The sequence below is a fragment of the Sarcophilus harrisii genome, chromosome 2 (assembly GCF_902635505.1).
Source record: "Sarcophilus harrisii chromosome 2, mSarHar1.11, whole genome shotgun sequence".
NCBI lineage: Eukaryota > Metazoa > Chordata > Mammalia > Dasyuromorphia > Dasyuridae > Sarcophilus > Sarcophilus harrisii.
Window position 1 is genome coordinate 382,590,203 of NC_045427.1, and position 26,888 is coordinate 382,617,090.

The 26,888-nt window shown below is 44.3% G+C and overlaps 2 protein-coding genes across 2 annotated transcripts in view; both read right to left on the bottom strand.

Moving 5' to 3' along the window:
* Nucleotides 1-905: 905 nt before the first annotated feature.
* On the bottom strand, nucleotides 906-19,382 carry MYOZ3 (myozenin 3). Its single transcript, XM_023505615.2, has 7 exons — nucleotides 18,943-19,382; nucleotides 7,412-7,485; nucleotides 6,556-6,710; nucleotides 5,181-5,252; nucleotides 4,922-5,057; nucleotides 3,541-3,715; nucleotides 906-1,369 (listed from the first exon to the last, which is right to left on the bottom strand). The coding sequence occupies exons 1-7, from the start codon at nucleotides 19,380-19,382 to the stop codon at nucleotides 1,198-1,200; spliced, it is 1,224 nt and encodes a 407-aa protein (XP_023361383.2). The 3' UTR covers nucleotides 906-1,197.
* SYNPO (synaptopodin) overlaps nucleotides 16,428-26,888 on the bottom strand; it is a 72,831-nt gene continuing 62,370 nt past the window's right edge. Inside the window, exon 4 of the mRNA XM_031953519.1 lies at nucleotides 16,428-21,336. Within this exon, the coding sequence (XP_031809379.1) occupies nucleotides 20,587-21,336 (750 nt within the window). The 3' untranslated portion in view covers nucleotides 16,428-20,586. The remainder of the gene's footprint in view (nucleotides 21,337-26,888) is intronic.

A 26,888-nucleotide genomic window follows, 5' to 3' on the forward strand; every position in this document is an offset into this window, starting at 1 on the left:
TCAAATATGTATTTCTTTAAAATGGTATGAGATTTTTGTTTCGTAATATATATTAAGTTTTTTTCTGATGAGTTTTCCCTAACCCGGGAGAAGAAAAGAACAGAGCTGAACAAAATGGCCTCTACACATCTATAATACAGTTGATGCTACATCCAAGAGATTTGAGCATATATACAATTTGCTGCAGAAGAAACTGAATTTCCTTTCTGTTAAATACTCTTGAAATTTTTCCCCTTGAATCTTAAAGAGGCAACTAGGCTAGAGAATCAATAGGACTTGTCCACTGGCATCAAATAGTGAACTGTGCTGACCAAACACAGCACACGCTTACACAAAAGCTAATTGTGTTATTTTCTAATTATATTGCTGTAGGCAGACTTAAAAACCAAGGTCTAGCTATTTGGTATCTCAGGCTTACTGTAGATGAATTGTAGATGTAGAAAAAGTGTCTGTCATTTTTTATTAGTATAATTGATTACCAGCAAAGGTTACACATGTCTTTCTCCCATTATATGTCACATATATTTTAATTAATTGGTCTCTACCTCATGGTAATGCAATTTTAAATGCAAAGCTAAGCATAGAAATTCCTGATCTATAGCATTAAATGCATTTTAAGATCCAAAAGCACCCTCAGGAATGGATTTCCTTTCATGCTTTCTCTGAAGCAGGGGCTGAGAATCACTTTTGTATTTAACTAAAAACACTGAGATCCAATATTGCTTCTTCTCAAAGAGAAATGAAGTTTCACCTGGCAGATTTGACTCATTAAGAAGTTTAATACATCTTTGAGAGGTTTTGTTAGGTCATTACATCATCCACAGTAATCTCACAGCATACTTATGGAAGAATTTTTAAAGCTTGTCTTTCTTGAGAATTATGCTACAGTTTTTAAAAAACCCACCAAGCAAAGGCTTTGGACTGTCATTGATTAGTCCTGTTATATTTAGACTCTTTCTCTCATTTTTCTAGTTTGTTTAGAGCCCTTGAGAAACCTCATTTAGAGAGTAGGTTAGCACCCAGAGTATACTGATTCCTCTCATATTCAGATGTAGATTTCAGATTTCACTTATTCTGAATTCAGAATATGACCCATGGCAGAACTATTGATATGTGTAACCAGTATTAGTACATAACTCTGTGCCTACCAACAGGCTAATAAAGCAAAGCAGTGGGAATATGAGAATTAAGATCAAGTTATAATTCCTCAGACTCCAGAAGGGACCGCACCCAGCCTTGGGCTACTCTGTTGAAACTAGGTCTGTAGCTGAGGAGATCCAGGCCACTTATGTGTTCTTTTGGGATGAAGAGTGTATCCGTTTTGGGGAATGTCTCAGAGATGAGAGGTCCTCCAAATGGCACTGGTGTCCTAGGAAAACAGAATAATATGGTCCAATCCTTATATGAACCATGACCCAACTTACCCATCTTTGACATATTGTATGGTTTTCTGATACTGAGATTGATTTTGCTTAGTCACATGCCAAGAAGAGACTATCACACAGAATACTGGCCAGAAGGAGATTTGAGTTCTAATCCAAGTTCTGCCATTGACTCGTGTGACTTTTGACAAATCACTTTTCTTCTCTGGGACTGGATTGTCCCATCTACAACAAAGGAATTAGACTTGCATAATCTGTAAGCTTCTGTTTCTGTACCTCTAAGGTGTTCCATATACTAAGGCCCCTTCCAGATTATCACAGTGCTGTAATTGGTGGTTAAAACAAGTGACAGATGAAGCGTTGGTGTTTCTGGAATCAACTTATGAAAGATGGAAAAGAAGCCTTTCCTGCTTCACATTGCTCCTTCTTAGACAAAAATAAACAGAAAGACTGCAGAAGAGAAATGTACTACACATGCAGTCTTTTTCTCCTGCTATTTTTGGACAGGTAGGAAAATTTCCTAATTAGAAACAAAAAAGTCACTATTGACTTTTGTGGTGAGCCTACAAATAGCTGCATTGGTCACTCTACCAGCACCCCATGTTACTGCCCAAAGACAAATGCTAAGCTGATCAGCCCCTAGACATAATGAGATTTGAGAGCTAAAAACTAGTGCCCCAAAGAAATCCTAGCTTAGAAAGGGAGAGGATGATCTGACCTATGTTTAAACATAGCAATATGATTATTTTAATTGTCATTTCACAGCAATAAGCTTAAGAAATATCCATCATAAGCACTGAGAATTAGGTCTGAGTATTAACTTATCTTTTTAGATTTTTAAATAGAAGAGCAAATAGACCAGCGAAGGGGGTGTATTTTGCAGAATAGGTTTTGTTTTACTTTTGTTGAGGTAAGCAGATCACAACTTATGTTAGAGAAGCCATCTCACCCAGCATCCATTCCCCCTAAAATTCTACAGGTGAATACCATTATTCCAGCTTTGGTTTGGTAATGGTATGACATCCTCATAGCTGAGGAAATAGAAAAAAGGAAGAAAATGAAGCCCTCATTGTCCCTATTTAAAAGGGAGCAGAATTAAAATCCAAAGAATCGTTTCTGTTCCCTTTTTCCCCCCTCAAAATGTGGCTCTTCCTTTGGGACAGCTCATGGTCAGGAAGCAAAACACATTTTACATGATCTAAAATTTAACAAAAACATGTTGATCTTTTTGTATAAGACTTATGATTAGTACTTTCTGGGGGAAATATGAGTAATATAATCATACCCTAATTATTAGCAGAGATAAAACATTGGTATAAAACAAAACAGTGCATAAGAAACTTAAAAGTAAGTGCCAACGAGAAAAATGCCTTTGGCTGGGGAAAATTTGGGAATCTTTGATCAAGTTAGAAATTTTAGAACTGAATTATCCTTAGAAGTTATATAGGCCACAGCCTTTATTTTCCATTTCAAAGAAGAGGGAGCATTTAACCAGGGCCTTGAAAGATGGGCAGAATTTCACTAGGCAGAGATTGGGAGTAAGTGGAGCAACAATGAGCAAAAGCAAGGCAAAGAAAATGGCAGAGATCTCATGGAACAAGGAAGATTCTAATTTAATCTAGATGAAACATATCAAGTACTTATTACATGCAAAACACTGATAACTATTGGGTATATAAATAGAAAAGTAAGCCAGTATGTTCTCTCAAGGAGCTCGCATTCTAATGAGAGAACATATGTAAAGTTTCAGCTAAAACACAGATGCAGAAGTCCCATGATCTTTAGGGTATAGCAGGAAAGTATGTTTTTTAGTCTGCCTAACATAGAATAAAATGATGCTAAGCTTTAAAAATATTAATATATTGGGATGTGGCCTGGAAAGGACATTTTTAGGTCTAGTCCAACCTTCTCTTTTTACAAATGAAAAACTGGAAAATCAAAGACTGGGGCTGGAGTTTGAGTTTAATCTGCAGGTAGAGTTGAGTCGGTATGTGAACAGTTTAAGAAATTATCCTGTGGCTATAGTCTGGAGATAGCAAATAAAACAACTTCAAAAACTAGTTCAGTGCTCTTTATAAGAACTAGAAACACTTTATCTTGCCCTCATTGGGTATGCATCCTGACTTTCTCTAAAATACTTATAGACCTCCATCCTTACTTGTTGAAATTCCTGTAGTCTGAGGGACACGGTGTGTGGTTTAGTTGGTCCTCCTGATAGTCCTTGAATCCATCTTTATAGCCAATGAACTCTTGCCATGGGGACCGGTAACCCTTGGGGATGGCTGTGTGATTGAACTTTTCTGGTGAGATGCCTGTCAGGGGCTTGGAATAACCTGTGAAGGATAATGGCAAACAGTTGTGAGAGGTTAATTTGATGGGGTGAGAGGTTCCTCTTACTTTTCTTATTTCCCACTCCTATCCCAGGAACCAGAGATCTTGACTGTGCTTTGTCACTAGCTAGCCCTGTGATCTCTATCAAGTTGCTTGAGTTTCCTCCTCTTTAAAATAGAGGTTATTATTCCAAAAAATTATTTCTAGCCTGATAATCAGTGTCTCAGGGGAAGATAATTATTATGTCATATGAAGAGTCCTATACAAGAGATATAGGGCTTTAGTCAATGATTTATTCACATGTATTCCTTCCAAATTACAAACTATATTAGTAGGTGACTGTGGGCTAAAAAAAATAAATCTTTTGGTGATGATCCTTTTTGTACCTATCTTGTTAGGACTTGACAGAGCTTAGGCTCTGCTACCATAGCCTTTGAGAGACTTGGGTCCTCTCCACAAGACAATGAAGCACCTGAAGACTTTGCTATAGTGCTGTATAAGTGCCGGAGATTGTTGTTATGTGCAAATGTACCCATGTCTGTCTCAGTATAGCTCTTAGGATAATCTGGTGGAGATTGGGAAATCCCTCCCTCCAGTAGCTCCACTTAGTTTTGTTCTCTTTACAGAGAGGAAGTGAAGCCCAGACAGAACAAGTGATTAGCCCGAGTCTCATCAGGCAGGATTTGAGCCCACAGCCTGTCCCAGAGGCGCGATGCCAGGGGCCAGAGGCCAGAGGAACAGTGAGTCACATAATGGCCTAAGAGAAAAAGTAGCAAGGCTAAATCACAGCCCAGGGGAAGTTACAGAAGCAGAATTAATCACATTTGGAAGAAAACTGCACACCTAGTCCAACCTTCCCCATTCAGGAATCCTCTCCAACCTCCTCGGACACATCCCAGAGGAAGTTTATGAAGTGGCCCTTTCTACATTTCCTTTTGACTTCCTTCACCCCATCCCATGCCTCCTGGGAAAGATGACCCAAGCTTTCCCCAGCGTGGGAATGAACAGAGCAGTCAGAACCAGTGGGTAAAAGGCATACAACCTACTAAGACAGCCCAAGTTCTCATTTGTCTCTGCTGAACAGAATACCTTCTCCTGTATTACCCCCTATCCCCCAGAGTAAAGTTCTTCTGACACCTTGCCCTCAACCACCCTCCCTCATAACTCCCTAGTAGTCACCCAGACTCCCAGAGCACTTGCCAACTCACCCGAGGCCAGGGCACTGGGACTAGGAGCCCGTTCTGGGGGTAGTTCCTGACTGTTTCTCTCAGACCCAGGAGGTGGGATAGGGTAAATTTGTATCTCTGTCCTGTAGTTCTCCTTCCCATCTGGGCCATTGGCGGTCTGGGGACAGGACAGGAGTCCTGAGGGAGCTGGTCAGGCTCTTGCTCCCTCCCCTGCCCCCAGAATATAGCCCTGATTCCCCAGAGCTTGGAGTCCCTTCCTCCAGGGACAAGCTGTACTCACAGCCACCTCTGCTGGTGGTCCTGCTGACAACATGGTTCCCAGATCGCTTCCTCTACCTTCTGAGATTGAGCTCTATGACAGAAAGAGAAGAGGGTGACTGGGGAACAACAGTCCTGCTTGCTGACGCTTCTGGCCTTTTTGCAGGGTCCTATCTTCTCCACCAGCTTAAACTCCCCAATAAAAGACATTAGGTCTGGGATTTCCTGCTATCTTTCTTTACTTCCCTTCTACCTTGCACAGTGCATAATCTTATTATGTGGGAGTCACTGGGTTGTCCTGGAAGCCCTCCAGTCTGCTCTCATGCTTCTGAGGGAGGGCACCTTGTTTTCTCTGAACTTAGCTCACCAAAGTAGAACTTGGATAAGGCAATCTGCCCTATTCCCAGTCTTAGGATCATAGCTGGAAGATGTCATCCAATTTAGCCCCTTATGTAAATGGGTAAAGTGAGCCAAGAGAGGGGAAGAATCTTGGCCCCAAGTCACAGGGTAATAAGTGCCTGAATCACAGTTTGAACTTGGGTGTTCCAAATCCAGCATTCTTCCCACTCTTCTACCGCTTCCTCAGTCTTCCCCTCTCCAAGGAATCGTGAAGTTGGCCCTATGTTTTAGGAGGTTTATGCCAGCAGTGCCCATGATCTGACAAGTCCTATAAAGTTGGAGAGGCTAGATGTGTCTCATCCAGCAATGTGCAGAGACTTGTTCCCAGAGTGTTGGCCACCAGGTGGTAGAGGACTATCTACTAAGGCAGAGAGGGCTAAGGCTCTGTGCTAATGTAAAGAGACCAGTGAAACCACAGGTCTTTGAGCTAGAAGTAAGTATTAATAAGGACAAAATAAAACCCAGAACCCAAGGATAACATTAAACATGAAAAAACTTGACAAGTGGGAGAAGAGATCCCAGGGAGTAAAGGGAACAGATCTTGGAGAAGAGAAAAGTAATCCTCAGCCTTCCCAAAAAGGGGCTTTTTCCCCCAATTCACAGTGGCTAGTGTATAGTAAGTAAATAAATGATCTCTGATTTGATATGATTATCCCCACATCCCAGTCCTCTTCCCCTTTATAGGTAAAAGTCTTGGCACTTTCAGCTAAGAAAAAATAATGACTCCTCCCAGTTCCAGTCAATGCATTTACCTTGAACTACTCATCTCTGTAGCCTTTTGAGTTTTACATCCTCACGATGGCACCATGAAAGATAGATGTTGAAAGATTAAATTAATAAGTGGCAGAGCCAGAATTTTAAACTTTGTCTCCTGACTAATTCCAAATTTCTTTTCATTATAATGAAAGTCAGTGCCCAAAGAAAGCCCAGGCTGGAATCTAGAAAATTCAAGACATACTGGGTGCAAATAGAAGAGAGGCCATTAGAATTACACTCACCTGGGTGTGCTTGGTTGCATATTCAAAGGTAAACCTCTGCACTCTCCTCTGTCTCTTTTGGAACAGAAGGGAACCTCTGTTAGAACGGAGAGACAGCTCTTCCACCATGAGGTCCTGAGGAACACTCACCTTCTTGCCCAGGTCTAAAGAAGGAGCTGTTAGAAGAAGGTCAAAATCCTGCTATCTTTTGTTGATCATGGTGAGATTGTCCCTGGGTACTCCTTGTGACCAAGCTTAGTGATTAGGCAAGAGGCAGGGCTCAGTCTAGGACCAATGTTAGGGTTCTATCTGGGGTCAGGGTTAAGACTCTGAGTCTTGGGGTCATAGCTATCTCCTTTGAATTATATTTTGTATGTGAAAGATACTGCCTCAACATTGATCAAACTAGCTTTTCATTTGACACCAGACTATGGCCAATGAAACTTTTTTTTTTAGCTTTTTATTTACAAGATATATGCACGGGTAATTTTTCAGCATTGACAATTACAAAACTTTTTGTTCCAACTTTTCCCCTCCTTCCCCCCACCCCTTCCCCCAGATTGGCCAATGAAACTCTTAACCCCCTGGATTCTTGTATTTAGGGCTGACCTAGGTCCTCTAAAAGAATTGATTTAAGGATTAAATATTTCAAATGATGGACTGTATTATGGAGGGTAGTTCCTGGCACAGGGAGAGATGTCAATAAAAAATATCTTCTGGTGTCTTCAGTCCTACTTTAAAGGGAACTGAGGTCTAAGGGTTTCCTCTGGAGGATGGGATAGGATGAGATTTGTCAGTTAAGTGATTCTAAGATTTAGTTCTAGAACTTAAGGATCTCAGGAACATTCTGGGATGTGTCTTGCTATCCTGCCCTTACCTGTTTCCATGAAATCCTGTGCTTTAGCCATTGTTAGTGCCTTCTGCTTCTTGAGGACTTCTGAAAGAAGAATCCTACAGGCAGGAGTCAGGAATTTGGAGACAAAACTCAGCTTGCTGCTTCCACCACTTGCTTTCCCAGCCTCTTCTGGCTTAAAAATTCCTCCAGACTAAGTCCCAGTCCTGCCCTCTGCTCACTTCCCAATGATGAAATATATCAAGAAGTGCTTTATACCCAACAGGCATTTAATAAATGTTTGTGGTATTAATTAATCAAATGAAGCCTGTGTATATGTGTTACTTAATTTGCCAGGATTCTTGGCCTCAGTGGGCTGAGTATGAGCTACTTTCTACCACCAAAATTCTCACTTAATCTCAGGTCCTAGAGGGGTCTTTGTTGATGGTGTTCCTAAATCTAGAAAGAGATCTTTTCACTCTGGGATAGAGACAGAGAGGATTTCTAATAGTACATCACCCTCCAAAGAAAATATGGATTAGGGGCATGAAACGGGTATCCAGTTAAATATTCTTTCTTAGTGTGTTGGGAAAAACTATTATTACTTTATGACTTAATAGAATATGAAGTGGAATTAAGACCTGACCTTAAGTGTTAGCCATTTACTAGCTCTATGACTGTGAGCAAATTACTTCATCACTTCGAGCCTCAGTTTCCTCACCTTTGAAATGCAGATGAGTTGGTACTACTTCATCCCTCTGAGTGAAAGAAAGACTAATAATAATAACTGACATTTATATAGTGTGGTATGCTTCACATAGAGAAGGAAACTAAAGGTTAGAGAGATTAAGTGACTTGGACTTGGTCTGTAATTCTGAACTATTGGGTAATAGAGATAACATTTGAACCCAGGTCTTCCTGTCTCAAGTTCAGTGCTCTATTCACTACACCTTACTGCTTAGCTAGTGATTACTAGGGCTATATGGGTATGATATGCACATATCCGCCATTAACTGGGAGACTGCCTGATTAAATAAAAGTATTCTGATGTTGTAAGCTAAAAGAATGAGTCACGTTTGTAGTGATTACCTAAGACACTCTGGAATCCAGGGAAAATTGTTGGGAACAGGACTTACACTACTAGTTAAGACCTTGGGTAACATCCAACCTGGACTCACTTTTCTTATATTTTCACAATATATGCAAAGATAGTTTTCAACATTCATCCTTGCAAAATCTTGTGTTCCAAATTTTTTCTCTCACCCCCTCCCCTAGACAGCAAGCAAAACAATATAGGTTAAACATGGGCAATTCTTCTATACCTATTTCCACAATTATGCTATACAAGAAAAATCAGATCAAAAAGGGAAGCACACAACAACAAAAACAGTGAAAATACTCTGTTGTGATCCATATTCAGTCCCCAAAGTTCTACCTATGGATGTAAATGGCTCACTCCATCATAAGTCTATTGGAATTGGCCTAAATCACCACATTGTTGAAAAGAGCCATTGGATTCACTTATTTTAATCAAGAGTTCATACCTTTGATTACTTGCAATCTTAAGTCTTCATATTTTTTGATATTTCTATTTTCCCTTGAAAATAAAACCTACAAAATACTATTTTGGTCTAGAGTATGTTGAAGTAGTCAAAGGAAAACACAAGTATTAGAAAATTTGGGCTAGGGCCTGGTAGCAGGAATAGAAGAACAAATAACCAGTTTTGGAAGGTCTCTGAATTGAAGAAGCCAAGTAGGGGTCAATTCTAAGATGAAACAGGTCTTCAGAATATCAGCAACATAGTACTATCCCTTATGTACCCTATGGGCCCAGCTGGTTGAAAATAGCCATGATCTGAGTTGTTGGTCATTGATCCTGTGGCCTGAGCCTCCTGGGATGGAGGTGGAGAGACGTGGGTTCTGAATAGTGAAGAGGGAAGAAGTGGGCCAAAAAGATACTTCATCTCTCAGCCCCTCTCATACACACCTGGATTATCCTGTGTCCTGAGCCAGGAATATGGAATATATCAACTGTAGCTCCTTATGTATTTGAACACCAGACCCAGGAGTGAGATCCCAAATCTTCCCTGTCCCTGGGTTTCTGGGACCCAAAGAGATAGCGGATTGGACTGCTAATGATGGACTTAATATCCCTCATTTTGAATTTTGTAATCCCCGTCTTCATCTCCTCTCTTCCCGTTCATTCTACTCATGTTCTCTTCTGCCGCCTCCTACTTGTTCACATATCAAACCACTCTCCACTTGCCTCATAAAACATAGCTGCCCAATAAATGGTGAAGGGTGATGTTTCCTTTCACTTTGAAGGAGAAAAGTGAAGTGCAGGAATTATTATTCCAAGAAAGTTTGGTAGGCACTCGGGTAGCCCTCTGGGGAAACCAAACCACCACTTTGTCCTAAAGTTACTCCACCTAAACCCATGCTTCTGCCTTGCTCTGTCCCCCTTTTCCCCCCTTCTCTTAGTCCTAGCACCATGTTCTATTTCCCAAGGCATACGATCCCAAACAACTTCACTTTCTCCACTCCCCCATCACCTATAGTTTCACTTAAGCTAGTAACTCATTTTGTGGCTCTTCCTATTCTTAAGCCAGAGAGAGTCCACACTTATCACACCCTTTGAAGGATCATCATCCTTTACCCTGCTTTAAGGTAGGAGTAAGAGTTCCCTAAATATAGAAATATCTCCCATCCTCATCCCTAGAGCCCCTGGTACCTGAATGGGTGAACACACGCCTGGCTGGGGACTATTTAGGACCAGAAAGAACAGTGATGGACCCCACGTTTCTGTGCAAAAGGATGACCAGGTCCTAGGCAGCAGTCCTTAATGTGTGTCCCTCTGCTGCCTCGGGTTCAGCTGACACTGAGCAGTTATATTTGCATATGTCACAGTCTTATTTCGGGCTGCGACATGAGCTGGAACCAGATGCTAAAAGCATTAGGAAGGCAGTGAAGGAGACAGGTGGCTTATTCGTACAGGCCCCTGGGAACAGTCGGGTCACATCACAGCTCTACAGGCTCCTAGGATGATCAGATACACACGTCTTTGGCAGAGTAAGATTAAAAACACTTCTTAAGTAGAAATGTTGGTGCCAGATAAAAAAATATTGGAAAAGGTGAGATGTAGATTGAGATTTTGTGAGGGAATCCTTCCCACTTTCTGGGGATAGAGGATTTGTATGTCTTCGTGCTTATATATATATTATCTAGACAAAGTTGTCAAGAGTCATGGACGATGACAGCTGAAAGGAGCCTTAGAGATCATTTTGTCCAACTGTTTTGGTTTTACAAATAGGGAAACAGGGAGGAAGGAACCTAGCCAGAGTGATGGTAGCCACAATATCCCCCTTGTGACCAATGACACAGATAGCCTATTTCAAGGGAACAGTTTTTCCCGTAAGCAAATATGACTAGATTCCACAAATAGTACTTACTACTATTTGCCCTAGGACTGAGATCTGTAACTAGAAAGGTGGTGTAGCTTAGTGAAAAGTCGTACCCTTAGTCAAAAGACCTAGGCTCAGATTGTGATTTGGACTTCCACTGTGTCAACTTGAACAAGTTATTTATCATAATTAGGGCCTCAGTTTCTTAATCTAAAACAAAGCTTTTATTAGATAATTTCTTTAGCCCCTTTATGTTCAAATGCATGCACCTCATTCCATTTTATTCAAACATCATCACTTGACCTGCACTTCTCCACAAAATAATCATCCTGTGTTAAGTGAACAGACTTATCATCACAGTTATCCCTTCTACCTTGTGATTTTCTCCATCATGATTTTGCTATATCATGGTTCAATATGGGGGGGGGGGAGTTTTTTGAAGCTGCAGGTGACACTCCTAAGACCAGCAGATGACATGGAAAAAATTTAGAAACTCATAAATGCATGAGATATATGTATGGCACGGCAACAAGAAGATTATATAGTGATCAATTCTGATGGACATGGTTCTCTTCAACAATGAGATGATTCAAACCAGTTCCAATTGTTCAGTGATGAAGAGAATCAGCTACACCCAGAGAGAGACTGTGAGAAGTGAGTGTGGACCACTACATAGCATTCTCACTCATTCTGTTTGCAAACATTTTATTTTGTTTCTCTCTTTTTTTAACTGGTTAGATTTGGTTTTTCTTGTGCAGTACGATAATTGTATAAATATATATGCATATCAAAAAGTTATCAAACTGTGCAAACCCTTTGATCCAGCAGTGTTACTACTGGGCTTATACCCCAAGGAGATACTAAAGAAGGGAAAGGGACCTGTATGTGCCAAAATGTTTGTGGCAGCCCTGTTTGTGGTGGCTAGAAACTGGAAAATGAATGGATGCCCATCAATTGGAGAATGGTTGGGTAAATTGTGGTATATGAATGATATGGAATATTATTGTTCTGTAAGAAATGACCAGCAGGATGAATACAGAGAGGATTGGAGAGATTTACATGAACTGATGCTGAGTGAAATGAGCAGAACCAGGAGATCATTATATACCTCAACAAGGATACTGTATAAGGATGTATTCTGACAGAAGTGGATTTCTTTGACAAAGAGAAGATCTAACTCAGTTTCAATTGATCAATGATGGACAGAATCAGCTACATTCAAAGAAAGAACACTGGGAAATGAATGTAAATTGTTTGCATTTTTGTTTTTCTTCCTGGGTTACTTTTACCTTCTGAATCCAATTCTCCCTGAGCAACAAGAGAAGTGTTCGGTTCTGCACACATATATTGTATCCAAGATCTACTGTAACCTATTTAACATGTTACAGTATATCCTAGATACAATATATGTGTGCTTGACATCTGGGGGAGGGGGTGGAGGGAGGAAAGGAAAAATCGGAACAGAAGTGAATGCAAGGAATAATGTAAAAAATTACCCTGGCATGGGTTCTGTCAATAAAAAGTTATTAAAATATATAAATAAATATATATGCATATATTGGATTTAACATATATTTCTACCATGTTTAACATAAATTGGAGCATTTGCCATCTAGGAGAGAGTGTGGGGAAAGGGAGGGAAAATTGGAACACAAAATTTTGCAAGGGTTAATGTTAAAGAATTGTCCACACATATGTTTTGAAAAATAAAAAGCTTTAATTTAAAAAAAGATATGTATATAGTGTATCAATGCAAATTTTACACTAAACACCCCATAAAAGAAAAAGAAAAAATTCAGACCTCTCGGGTACAAATGGAGAGCTAGAATTTTTTAGTGTTTTTTCCAGATTGCAGGGGTGCTACATCCCTAACCCCCATAATATGGAAAGGATAATTATTATTCTGTTGTAGTTGATCATTTGGGTGACTAGCTGCCAGCAGACATTTCTAAATATCCTGTCATCCTAGAGAAATTTAAGAAAACTTAATTCCTGAAATAGTGGAATTGAGATCCCAGGCCTGGACCTTTAGTTCTATGAATGAAGACTAGTCTGAGCAACTAGCTGGCCAAGCCAGGGCAGTTCTCTATCCTGATGCCTTATCCATACATGCTTATACATCAGATGAGGTGCAGGTGTTAAACACCATCTAGGAGTGGGTTATTTTTTATAACTTACTACTACTGGGTGACCCTGACAGAAGGGAAGAGCCGGATATGGAGTGAGAAGGTAAGCCTGTGTGGTGAGGTTGCATCAGAACGGCCACTGTGTCTGTGTTTCAAAAACAAAATGAAAAATAAATTTTGATTATCTGCTGTTTGGGATAATCCAGGCCTCCATCACTTCCTATCACTAAGCAGGGCACATGCATGGAGCCTCTGCCCCAGTAGATTGGCCCATATGATCAAACTCTGGACAGGCTAACAGGAGACCTGGACTGAGGAATCTATACCTGATCCTTAAGCCATGTTGGTCCAAATCTGAATCCTAATGCACCAAAACTAACCACTCTGTAGTGGATAGAGCACCAGCCCTGAAGTCAGGAAGATCTGAATTCAAATCCAACCTTAACACATCCTAGCTTGTGGGGGCAAGTCACTTACCCTCCCCCCCCCCCAGCCATTGTCTCAGGGGAAAAACAAACAAACAAGAAATTAGCACTCTTTGTCCCCAGACAAGCCAGGCCAGAAAGAGAAGCCATCATAGTCCCTGCTCCACGCAGCCACTTCCAGACCCTCTCTCCGTCACCATCAGTCAACGGGCCTGTCTTCCTTTGAAGTTCATACCATCCACTAATACACTGCCTCGATCTTTGTTGCGGTCGCCTATTAATCTCCACATTCACTCACTCTCCTCCCTCAATGGGTTCATGAGTTCAAACAGGGCTCTTTATTTCAAGTCCTGTTCTCTTCCCCCCACTTTCAGCAGTCATAGAGCTTGGCTTTCCAGTTCATCAGTCTTCTCAATTCAGTTTGGCAAACATTTATTAAGTGTGCACTGTGTACAAGGGCTGGGTTTAAACAACAAAAACAAAACAGTCTCAGCTTTAAAGAAGCTTACGTTCTACTGGTGAAAAACAACATACAAATAAGTAAATGCAAAGTATAAATACAAATATGTAAATACAAATGATGAATACAAAAGCAATTTTAAGGAGACACTGAGGATAGTTCTGTGCTTTCAAGGAAGGTAGGGATTTACAAGGTAGAAATGAGCAGGAAGTGCATGATTTCAGACAGAGGGACCACTTGAACAAAGGCTTAAGGTGGGAGACGGCCAATGGTGAGGAAGCAACAGCTGGCAAGTTAGTTAGAGTGCAAGAAGAGAAGTAATACCAAAGACAAGAGAGGTAGATGGTATGGAAGACTGTGGAAGGCTTTAAAGCCAGGCTAGGAATTTTGTGTTTTATCCTAGCAGAAATAGGGAGGCATTGAAAATATGTAAGTAAGGGGAATGACATGGTTAAATCTGAACTTCCATGACTTCTGTTCTCCACCACAGTCACATAGAGTTGTTACCCATTAGACCTCAATATCACCTAAAACTTTCCATCTCCAGTGTCTTGAACACTGAAATTCTGTTCTCTGATCACCCACAATTTCCTATCCTCTCTCCTCTCCATTATTCACCCTCCCAGTCCCTTACCCTCCTCCTATCCTTACTTGAGACCTTTCATTGTCTTTAATCCCTCATACTTTTGTCAACTTTGAGCCACCTCCTCTCTATGCATACTCCTGAACTACTGGAGATGTCATGAAACCGTGCAAATGTGTATCACAGATTCATGCTATCTACCTTACCACTGATATCACACTATTCTAGTGACTATTACAAACCTTCTCTTTACTCAATCCCCAACTGTACCATGGCCCCCTTTCCCAATAGAGGACATTATCACCTTTATTGATAAATGAGGCAATCGGATGTGATCTTCCTCATCTTCCTTCTGCCACATCTCAGAATCTCTTACTCCCAACTCAAAACAAGGTGACCTTTGTTGCCAAGTCTAACCCTCCCCACCCCACCCTCACACATTCATGTGCTTTGATCTCATCACCTTCAGCAGTGTGCTGAGAGCTGGTCTCCCCTTTTCATCTCATATTACTCATACTTCCTTTACCCTCATCTCATACAAAGAGGTAGCCCTTCTTGACAAGGCCAGCCTCTGGATACATGCACAAAGTGATTCTGTTCTGTCCCATGTGTCCCCCATCCTTAAAACCCTCACTTGATCGCCCACCCCAGTTAGCCATCATCCCATATCTCTATTCATTTCCATGGCTAAACTTGAAAAGGCTGCTTAAAAAAGGTAATTCCATTTCCTTTCCTCTCACTTAATTCTACAGTTTGGCTCCGGGGCTTAACATTCAGCTGAAATTGCTTTCTCCAAAGTTACCAATGATCTCTTAATTGCCTGATGTGATGGGCTCTTCTCAATGTTCATCCTTAACCTGGCTGCAGCCTTCGACACTAACTCACTCTAGGTGTCATTCTTTACTCCTCATTCTCTCATTCCCTCATATCCAATCTACTGCCAATTCCTATCATTCTACCTTCAAACCACCTCTTATATACTTCCCCTTATCTCCTCTGAAACTGCCACCACCTTTATGGCAGGCCTTCATCACCTCACACCTGGAATATTGCCTCAAATCCCCACTCCAGTCAAACCTCCATTTAATTCCTAAGGTGATCTTCCTACTGATCATTTCATTCTTCCATTCAACAAACCTATTACCTCCAAGAACAAATATAAAATCTTCAGTTTGGCTTTAAAGTCTTCATAATCTGATCCCTTCCTACTTGTCCAGGCTTATACCTTCTTCTCCACGTATCACGTATTTTACAATCTAATGATAAGGGCATCCTTTTTGTTACTCATACAGATTATTCCATCTCCTATCCCATCCATCCAACACTTGAAAATCTCTAGTGAGGGAGTATTCACTAGTTCCTGAGGCAGCCCATTATGATTTTGGATAATTCTAATCATTAGGAAGCTTTTCCCCACATCAAGCCTAAATCTTTCTGTACCTTCCACCCATTGTTCCTATTTCTCTCTTCTGACATCAAACAGAATGCTTTTAAGCCTTAAGACTAAGCAATCCATGAAGGCAGCTGCCATGTGCCACCTAAGTTTTCTGGAGATTAAACATCACCATTTTCATTTAATTAAATGATTTGGCATAAATTTACTCTCAAAGATCAATTCATTTTATATTTATATTAATTTCAGTGAATGAAACATCATAAGTTTTCAATCACTCTAAATATTCATCTGGATTCTTTGCCCATTTCTTTTTATTTATTTTTCTCCTATGTGACCCTAAATGGTTTTTCTGGTTCTTAATTTTTCATTTTTCATTATTTCATAAAGTTCTTTTCCTGTCTTTTATATTCCTCATGTTTGTTTATTCCATTGCATTATATGATTCCATTATGTTAATGTTATCAACATTTATTTAACCATTTTCCTATTGTTAGATTTTTTTAGTTAATTTCCATTTTTTAAATAACATAATGCCATTGAAACTAATTTAACAACTAATTTAGATTTTTGGTTATTATTGATACCACCTCCAAAAACAAGATATAATTATTTTTGTAAAGTTTACAATATATTGCTAAAATGCTCTCCAAAAAGATCCTACAGGTTTGCAATTCTACCAACAAGAAATGAATGCACTATTTATTTCTTCACAACTCTACCAGCATTGCTTCATTCCTTCTCATTATTTTTGCCAATTTGACAGTTGTGAAATGGTACTTTAAACTTGTTTTAATTGGCTCATAACCAGTGTGGTTGAACATTTTAAGTGGTTATTAATTTGTTTCCTTTTTTGAAAATATTCAGTACATATTCTTTAACCATTTATCCACTATGGACTGGAAAATTCACTTTTGTGAATTTTAAATAATTATATATACTTTAGATATCAAATTGTTATGTTATGTTCTACATGAACATTTTCAGAATCATTTTTCTCATTTTAGTTAAAATGTTATACAATTTTTTAACTTAATGTCATCAAGAATATCCATCCCGTTCCCAACATTTCTTCATAAAAAAAGTCCTCTAACCATCACATTTGAGATAAATACATATTTTCTTCCTTTTTAAAGTGTTTTTTTTTAATGTGTAATTCTGTCATCCAGCCAGAATTCAATAAGGTATATATGTTGGATCTAAACCCATGTCCATCCAAATTCTACCAACTTTCGCAACTCCATTTGTTAAATTATGAATTTTTCCCCAGTTTTAATTTTCTATAGATTTATCAAAATAGCTAATATTTTTTACTCATTTGGTTGGACTTCTAGTATACCTATTCTATTTCTTTGATCTTTTTTCCCTCATTTTCCCCCACACCAGATAGCCTTGATAATTAACTGTTTTGTAATGTGTGCTATCTTTATTGGAATGTTTTTTAATGATCTTTTACTACTAAAACTGCCCCAGTCATTGAGTCCCCAATTCAGGTCACCAAACCTATTAACCCTCCTGGTTCCTAAGCTTGCTTAGTTTTCTGGGTTCTGGCTCCATTTCATCCTTAATTACTTTTCCCATTCCATGGTCACAATTACTGAATGTTCCTCTTCTCACTTTTCCCTCCCTCTCCACACATTTGCGGATTATAAGAGTAAGTTTTCCAGTGTTTATTTACAAGAGAAAAGAATATACACTCTTAGAAATAATACACCGAAGTAAGAGGCATATGGAAGAAAACTACCCAGTCCCAGACTGAGTGTCCCTTAAACTTACTGTGCTATTCTATACGGCTACAGTTCCAGAACCCCATTCTGGCCCATGACCTTCAGCTCAGGAACCCCGTATCAGGACAGATGGTTCTCCTATGGACCCAAAAGAAACTGGCCTCTTTAGATCTCAGAAACTGACCACTTTAGGTCACAAATAACACACTGAAGTGCCTGAGGCAATCAACCCTGGCTGTCACCCCTACCTCCAAACAATCTGATTTATAAAGGGGTGCATCAAACCCAGACTAGGAAGCTGCAACATTTTCTGGTTGCTTTCTTTCCTCATCTGTTAGTAAAGAGCAGGATAATCCTTAAAAGGAGACTCTCAGGGGACCTGGACATGAGATCCCATGCCAGCATCCTAAGGAAATAGACATTCCCACAATCCAGCATTCCCCAAATTCCTAGAATCCCGCAGGCTTCAGACCCCAGCATTCCAGCCATTCCCAGGGCCTGTATGACACTGATATCCAGCCAGTCGCCCCACTTCTGAGCCTAAATTTGCCAGAAAATAGCTGGTCCTGAGCTTTTAGTCTCAGGGAGAGTCCTAACTCTCTGCTAGGTACCCCAAACCATACTGGATTTACCTGCCTGGCTTGGAGGACCCAAATCCCCACCCTATTCCCACCTCCTCCTCTTTATTGACACGACATTGAAATCAAAATAATCCCCTCTGATAGCAATTCCTTCCTTGCCCCCAAAACTTCATAGACATAAAGTTTTAGGCCTGCAAGAGTTTAAATCGCTTACTTTGCAGATGGGGAAACCGAGGCCAAAAAGAATTCCTAGGGTTTACTCCCAGTCACACAAAGTTAGCGGACCCAGATCTCTTAATTCTCTCAGTGTTTTTGCAGTTCACCAAAATGTTAGTCAGTAAGGGAGGCACTCATGGGCCAGAAAGCTCTGAGAGCCATCTCCCTCCAGCAAATTTCAGTCACAGGGGAGGCAGCCACAGTGTGCAAGTAGGACAGCGTGCCTCCTCCGCGTGCCACAGGCTGCCTCACCCGGCCTGGGCCCCCAGGAGCTGTAGTTCTCCCACCAGCTCCCCTGGACTCTGGGAATCTCGCAACAACCCAGGAAAAGCTGAGTTTTCCAGATGCAGCTATTAATTACACAGGAAGTGGCTGGGGTGAGGCGAGTATTTATTTATTGAGCAGGTGAGAGCAAGGCATGACAAGCCCAGGAGATAGGCAGGGGACAGAGGCAGGGGACGGGGAGAGAGACTGGAGAGAACAGGAACACAGAGCCATATTTACATCTCCTCATACCTTCTCAAAGGAACTCGACCTCAACCCAGACCATACTCACCCAGGCCCACGTTCCTCGGAGGGGAAGGAGACCCAGGGAGTCTGCACAGCTACCAGCACAAAGGAGAGGAAAGGCCCAGCTTCAGCGCCCTGTCCTGCCTCCCATTACCTGTCCTGGCCCCGGTGACTTAATGTGCCCGGGGATTTCCAAAGCTTCCTCACTCCTGCTTTCTCTACAGGCTTCTGGGAGACCAGTGTCCCCCCAGGCGGGGTAGCCTCCAGGCAAGAGGTTCCATGGTGCACCCACATCTTCCTCAGCCTGCTCTTCACCAACTTCTGCCCCTCAGAAAAGCACTTGCCGTCCTTCCTGAGCAGGCCCCACCCATCGGAGTTAGCCTCCATCACTGGCACACCTGAGGGGGAAGCCCTTGCAGTAGCTAGTCTGTTCCCCCAGGAGGGGCCCTGGGCCTGGGTTTTCAAACCAACTGCTTCCTCCCCTTTTAGGGCTCGGGGCCATACTGCTGGCACAGGATGCTGGATGCGAGGGGCATCTGGCACAGGATGCTGGATGCGAGGGGCATCTGGCCCAGCGGGGTGGAAGAGAAACATGGCTGAGCTTACTGGGGCCAGATCTCCTGACAAGCAATGCCCAGGTGAATGCATCTCCCCACTGAGCAGAGTCAGGGGTGCATGAGACAGGGGCTCACGGGATAGAATGAGGCCCGAGGGAGAGAAGACCCAAAGAAGGGAAAGGTGCTCCTCATCCCTAGTCCCCTGCCCACCCTGATCTAATGCTCAAGCCTAATTGTCCCTTCACTCCCTCTTTACCCAGTTAAGATTTTATTCTTTTGCTTAGGATGGGATAATGGGTATGGGGGTGCTGAAGGGAAGGGTGGAGGGGTATGGGAGGTTTGGAGACCCCTTTGGGGTTGGACACTCCCTGATTTTATCTTCAATTTTCATGTTTTTGGTTTAAACTGCAGGGTTGGGAGGGGAAGTATGTTTTTTCTTACACTGTGTGTGTCCATGCTAGAGCTGGTACCCTACAGCATCTGGAAGGGAGCCCGTGGGCAGGGGTACGCCAAACCCACCCAGCAGTGCCCCGAGCAGGACCACTGTTCCTGTCAATTTGGAGGTTCCTTCTTCTCGATTCCCCCTTCCCATGTCCCTCCACTGGGCTGCCGCAACTGCAGAGCTCCAAGGGCAGGGTTTGGCACCTAAAGGACTAGCAGAAGCTAAGCTGCCTTTAAAGGTCACTGTGGTAAAAATAGAGGATGGGGTCACGGAGGGGATGGAAAGCACCTGACACTGGCCAAACATGGCCCTGCCAAGCCGCTGGCACTGCGTCCAGGAGCCGCCTCAGCTTGGCTTCCCAGCTTCCCTGGGAGGGGCCGGCCCCCTTCACACTTGGCCCTTGGGGCCGCTAAGTTGTCTCCTGCCCTTCAAACCTCCAGGTCTCCGAGGCCGGCGAGAAAGCGGGTAGGGGGAGGACAATGAATCTCAGTCCTTGGTCCCAAAGAGCCCAGAGCTGGCTTTGGGGGGGACTTAGCCGGGGACTGACTGCGCCACTAGGTGGCAGAGTGGTGGGAAAGAAACCCAGAAACACTTGGTTCTCCCCGCTGGGGGTAATGGGGACCGAGTCAGGAGTCCCCTCCCCAAAGGGGTTTGAAACTGGGGAAGTAGAGGATGCTCCCATGCTAGCTGTCCCCAGCCGTCCCCAGCCCTTCCTGGGAAGGTATCCCACCCAGGCCCCCCACCCTGAAGCCCCCACCCACCCCAGCATCTCTCCCTCTCCGCCCCCAGGCCAGGTGGCTTAGGAGGTACAGGAGGTCTCCGAAGGGAGGCTGCCTCTCTTGAGCCGCAGGCTGCCCCCGTTCCAGCCCCGGGGGCAGACGCTGTAGCCCCGGATACTGGGGGACTTGAGTCCCGAGTCCTCAGAGTCGACGTCAGAGTCTGTGGGTGAGCGGCTGATATAGGGCTTGGCAAGTGAGTGAGCCTGTGGGCCAGGGGAGGGCACCGGACTCGTGAAGCCCAAGGGTCTGGTGGCACCGGGGCTCCTGGGGCTGGGGAGGAAGGGCCGGGGGCCGTCCCCCGAGGGGGCCGGGGACGAGGGCAGGGGGCTCTTCAAGATGGGGGAGAAGGTACCACCAGGCAGGGAGGACAGGCGATGGCCCTCTCCCGGGGGGCTCTTCAGAGGAGGGCAGGGGCCGGCCAGCCCTTTGGGGCTGGCCGGGGGGAGGGCCTGCGTGGTGGAGAGGGGCCTCAGCCACTCTGCCCCCGGGGACTTGGGGGAGGAGCAGCTCTTTCGGCGGGCAGCATTGATGATGTTCCTGGCAACCAGGGCCTGCATCTGGCGGCTGCTGCCCCTGGGCTCGGCCTGCATTGGGGACAAGGAGCGCTCGCTCCAGGAGGGGGACATGGGTGGGGGTGGGGGAGGGCTGCTTGTGGTGACCATCGGGCAGAACTCGGAAGGGCCACGGCCCACCCAGCCGTCTAGGCTGCTGGCTGGCCTCGGCGAGCTGGGGGCCTCGGAAGGGGAGGTGGGGCGACATTCCCATCTTTCCTGGGGAGAAAGCAAAGGCAGCAGAGGCTTGTGTTAGTGAGGTTCCTCTCCAGGATCTGAGCAGGGGGTCTGCTTACAAGCCCCAGGCAACAGAATGGATCTATGGCTGTAAAGTTTGTCAGACTTCCCCCACCCCATCCCCAGAGTTTACCCTTTGTCCCAGTGGCAGAACCATGCAGTATTCGATTTAGAAGGGACCCTACACTATCTTTCATTCACAGATGGTAAAACTGAGCTCTGGGCAGCTGGGTGGTGCAGTGGATAGAATGCCAGGCCTGGAGTCACATTGGGCAAGCCATATAACCTTGTTTGCCTCAGTTTCCTCCTCTGTCAAATGAACTAGAGAAGGAAATGGCAAAGCCCTTCAGTGCCTTTACCAAGAAAACTACCCAAAAGGAGTTAGAGTCAGATACCACTAAAATGACTCCAAAAAAATATACCAAAAACTCTAAGGGAGGTAAGATAACTTGCTCAATGTCACACATTGGTGATACTCTGCAAACTGTAATGCGTCCCCAGCACCCCATCTCTGTACTGTCTTAATCCCTTGTTCTCCCCCATAGTACAGACGTTGATTAATAAAAGCTTCAAGTCTAATCTGACATGGCAAGAATGCTGAATTTGGAGTCCAGCTATTTTCTGCCCTGTGTGACCAGGGTCACTACCCTGCAGAACCTCAGGCTCCCCTTCCGTTTCTCAATCCCATAGCCCTGGGCTATGCCTTTCAGAGGCGTCTGCGTTTTAAAGAGCGCCAGAAAGAACTCATGTACATCCTGGTTGGGGGAGATGTCCGGCACTAGGCTGGGCCTGCTCAGTCTCCGTCCAGGCCCATGTAGCTTCCCCAGGCATTTTTAAAGGGAGGGGGAGAGGGAGGAGCTGACATCCCTAGCATTCATATCTAAGGCCGTGCCCACCAAATTCCTCCAGGCTTTAGCAAACACTGGGGAGGACTGGGTCTTTGGGGATAATAGGTTTTTTTTTGTTTTTTTTTTTTTCCCTGAGGTTAAAGGGAGGGCCCAGCGGTGACCCAAGGTCCTGGACAATGTCCAGTGACTTCAGCTTCCTACCTACCTAAGAAATCAGGCACTCTCTCTCCCCTACCCATACACACACACACACACACACACACACACACACACTCCCCCAATTTCCACTGACATCATATAGAGCAGAGGAGAGAACATTTTCCATCTGTTGGAGGACAGTTTTATCCTTTCCTGCCCAGCCCTCTTCTACTGACCCAGTCACTTTGAGATGCAGGGGAAGATGAGAAAGGAGGGGCAGATCCTGAGCTGGCCCATTCTTTTAGAAGCAAATGGGACTTGGGGTGGGATCATAATGGAACTGGAAGGGATCCTAGGATCAACCTAATGTTACAGATGTGGAAATTAAGGTCCTAAGCTGCAAATCATTTGTCCAAGATCACCAGCGGAATAAGTAGGAAAGCCATAACTCAGATATGATGACATTGTAGCTGTGAGGGAAGAGGTAAACTGGATTGGGTTATTTTTTCCGAGCAATGAAATGCAACTTTTTTCTTTTTGTCCTCAGAGTCTATGACACAGTAGAAGCTTAATTGTTGCTTGATTGACTTCCCCTTCCTTTAAATGGAGGGAGAAATTTCTGGTGACTGAGCAGGAATATGGATGATACCAAAAACTTCATCAGTAACCAAGAGGCTTCTTGATTGGCTGTGGCTGAATTTAGGACTATAGAGTGGATCAAACACCTCAGGCCAAAACACTCAGTTAAGGGGATCTCACATTGGAGTCTCCTCTGGAATAGAAGCTGTGATAGATGGAGACATGGGCCCCAATCATAGAGGCAAACCAGCAAACTGGTGTACCATCCAATCGGTTCTAGGTTATCTTCTTTCATATTCACTCTCGACTACTTTCAGTCCTGAACCTGATGTTTTTGATGTGTATTTTTCTAGCTCAAGGACAAACCATAGAAAAATCATGATTGTGATCTGGAGGGCATGATAGGTTAAAGAAAATAAAGGAGTAGTGCAAGAATAACTACCAAAATATGATGAGGTCAGATGGGCATAAAGTAATTAGGGGCCCAAGAGCACCTGATCTCTGATCAAGCAGCTTCAGGAACAAAAAGCTGGGATGAGGCTATTCCTAATCAGCAGAAGGCAAGAATAGAGAAAAATGAATGGTCTTAAGGGTCAAGATTTTGCCACTAATCATTTCCAGGTTATGGCTAAGCAAGACCTATACTATCATTCCTCACAATGTTTTGTAAAGTTACAAAGTACCAATTCATTGTGCTTTTGTTCAGTCACGTCAGTGGTATCCGACTTTTTGTGATCTCCTTTGGGGTTTTTCTTGATCAGCGATATTGGAGTGGATTGCTACTTCCTTTTCCAGCTCATTTGACAAATGAGGAAACTTGAGGCAAATGGGGGTAAGTGACATAGCTAGTACAGGAGTGGGGCTGGATTTGAACTCACAAAAATGAGTCTTCCTGATTCCAGGCCTAGTGATCTACCTGCTAAATATTAAGGATGATCATTCCTACCCCTGCCCTAACTCGGCTACCATAGTACAGCCTGAGAAAAATCCCAATCCTCAGGGGGAGGAGAGTTTTGTACTAAGTGTGCTCCCATCCAGTACATCAAACAAGAGCTGCCAAAACTCCAGCTTCTCACCTATCAGGACCCAGCGATGGCGGATGTATTCAATCTTTTATGCAAAATTCAGGATCTGCCCCAAAATTGAATGGTCATAGATGAACCACAGAGGAGCTCTACCATTTAAATACAGTACTATTGACACAAGCCAAGTACTGAGGTTCCTTGGGGCCATGGCATTCAGGGTAGGTAATAGTCTAGCAGAGGTGACTTCAGTCACCTTAGGGCAGGAGCCCTGGGTCCTCCAGTCCAGCTTCTAGCTCTAATTCTCCTGGTGCAGAGCAGCTGCTTCCCCATGACAGGGCTGCCTCCCTTTGGCTGCACGACTTCCCTGAGGCCGGAAAAAAGGGTGCTCGGAAATGTTCCCCAAGTAGTGCCTTTAGTTTGAGCCTCTCCTGACTATAGAAAGGTCCTTAAGCAAGACTCACTTACACCCATGTGCCCACTTGGAGAAGAACTGGAAGCTCCTCCTAGCCTCTGACTGGGAGCAGTCCCATGCAGCCATACGGGCATGAGATGGAGGCTTCTATACCGAAGTGGGTATGGCTGGCACAGGGACCATGGGGTGCCTCTGACCTGAGATCCCCAGGGATTGCAGCCAGAGCTGGAGAATGCCTCTGTCCTGAGGAACTCGGGGATCCTCCCTGAGCCGGTGACAGGGATCACTCCCCCGGGGGGCAGCCAGGGCGGTAAGGATGGAGTGCCAGAAAAAGAGTGGGAGCGCACAGGTCTGACTTGGCTCATCTCCCAGAACAGGCAACCGCAGCACTGCCAGGAGCTGAGAGGTGGGTGCGGGAGGCCACCTACGTATCTGAGGAGGCGCTGCCCGGCGGGCAAGAACAGGCTGCCTGTGGACTGGAGGTGTTTCTAGGAGTCCACTGACATGTCCATAAGCTCTGAGGCCTGCCTGGATGGGGATGAGCACCGGGAGGGGGAGAACTGGAAGGAGCCAGACCTCTCCTTTTTCCCAAGGACCTCAGGGAACTTACCTGCTCAGGTTCTCCTCCCGCCCCAATTCAAAGAGCTGCCTGGCTCCACTACTGCACTTAAAGGGTCTAGCAATGCTCTCTGGAGAGAGCGGGTCCCATTCAGTCCCAGGCCCTCCAACTTAGGGAACAGAAAGCTCTGTGACCGGCTCAGTGCTTTGAGATCTTCAAGTATTCTCATGCTGAGAGCTCATGGATGAGCCATAACCCTTTATAATAGCCCTTACTCCAACACACATACACACACACACACACACACACACACACCCCATACAATACATCCACATTTCTTAGGACTCAGTTCAAGTGGTGAGCTAGCTATTAGATTTTCCCCCTGAAGCAATCGGGGTTCAGTGACTTGCCCAGAGTCACTCAGCCAGGAATTGTTAAGTGTCTGAGGCCAGATTTGAACTTCCCCCTGACTTCGGGGCTGGGACCCTCCCCGCTGCACAACCCAGCTGCCCTGGTTATTAGATTTTGATGTTTTGTTTTTCCTCCCCATCCTGAGCCCAATAAAGGTAGAACATGAGATAGTACTGGAGAGTCAGAAGAAAGGGGGACACCGAATCTACAGAGAACAGAGCAGAGGTGAGAAGTGAACCAGGTTTGAGATGTATTAAGAGGCAGAAGAGGAGGCCAACGGGAGCAGCACAGACCACAAAGCAAGTGTGTGTTTGGAGGGTGGGGGGTACTTTGAATGGAAGGCTCCATGCCTGGAGTTCTAGGCAGGAAGACTTCCCATGGCAAGGTGGTCCTGTTCTCCATCCTGGAAGGGGCCGTAACCCTAAATGCGCGTGTGTTGGGGGGGGGCCGGTGACAGGCTCTGAACCCTCTTCCCATCCCTCTCTTTCCATTCCCTCAGTGGAATGAGCTCGGGAGGAAGACACCCCCCGGTTCCCATGGAGACAGCTCAGGAAGCTCAGGCGTGGGCTCCCCAAGCATTCAGGAGCCCAGACCTGGAGGAGGAGGGAGATTCTGCAGATATCCCTCCAGGTCAAAACTCTGCCCTCCCAGAACCTCATTTGAGATAGACTCCCTAGGGGCGAGAATGATCCCCATGACTGCCTCATCCAGGTCTTTATACACTAAAGCTCCATAAAGTTATAGAATGAATTAGAATCATCTGCTCTATTTCCCTCCCATAGAAAATATTTAAGTTGGAAAACTCAATCCCTGAGAAGGGAAGAAGTGGCTCCCGGTCACACTCAGGCTGAGGTAGCCCCCAGGTTTCCTGACTTCCTACCTGGCATCCCTACCCTTCCATTATCCTGCCTCCTGCATGCCCACCAAGCTGTCACTCCTCTGAAGAACCAGTAAGGCCACAGACGGCTTGGGGTAGAGTGTCTACTGTCTCCAAATCCCCTTCTCTCAGACACTCAAGCTTTCTACTTTCTTTGGCCAACAATGGACCCACCTACAATCTGGTCCCTAATCACCACGTAAGGAAAAAAGTTATGTGGCCTAATATCAGATTCCCACTAGCAAAGACCATGAAGATCAGTGCCTTGGCTCCAGGCCTTAATTCAACCTATACCAAAGACTAACATCTGACTTGGACTTCTGGGCCCCTAAGGAACAAGACCACGTGACCTTCAGAAGCCAATTCCAGACCCTTCTTGTTTCAGAAAATACCCTCTGACTTCTAGCTTCAGTCCCTCTGATGGCAACATCCCTCCTCGACTCCTGCTGTCTCCTCAAGGGGCTCCTCTTGCCCTGGGAATGCCTTTCTCCCAAGTCCCTAGCCCAACCGGGTCATCCCCACCGGCTTTAGGCCCTCACGCTGGACTGACTTGGCCCCCCCTTGCCTTGGGGGCTGTTGCTGACACACAGCCCACCACAAAGGAGTTGCTGCTAGTTCCTACAGAGCAGATCCGGCTGAGCACACAGGCGGAAAAGCAGCTGGGAAACGAACGCCCGGGTTTCTC

What these genes read in the sequence shown, in the direction of transcription:
- MYOZ3 (XM_023505615.2), bottom strand. Translation starts at nt 19,382, where the DNA reads ATGTTTCTCTTCCACCCCGCTGGGCCAGATGCCCCTCGCATCCAGCAT. An exon ending in GACCACCAGCAGAGGTGGCT is followed by an intron (nt 5,058 to 5,180) that starts GTGAGTACAGCT and finishes TCCTGTCCCCAG; the next exon opens with ACCGCCAATGGCCCAGATGG. An exon ending in GACTACAGGAATTTCAACAA is followed by an intron (nt 1,370 to 3,540) that starts GTAAGGATGGAG and finishes CTGTTTTCCTAG; the next exon opens with GACACCAGTGCCATTTGGAG.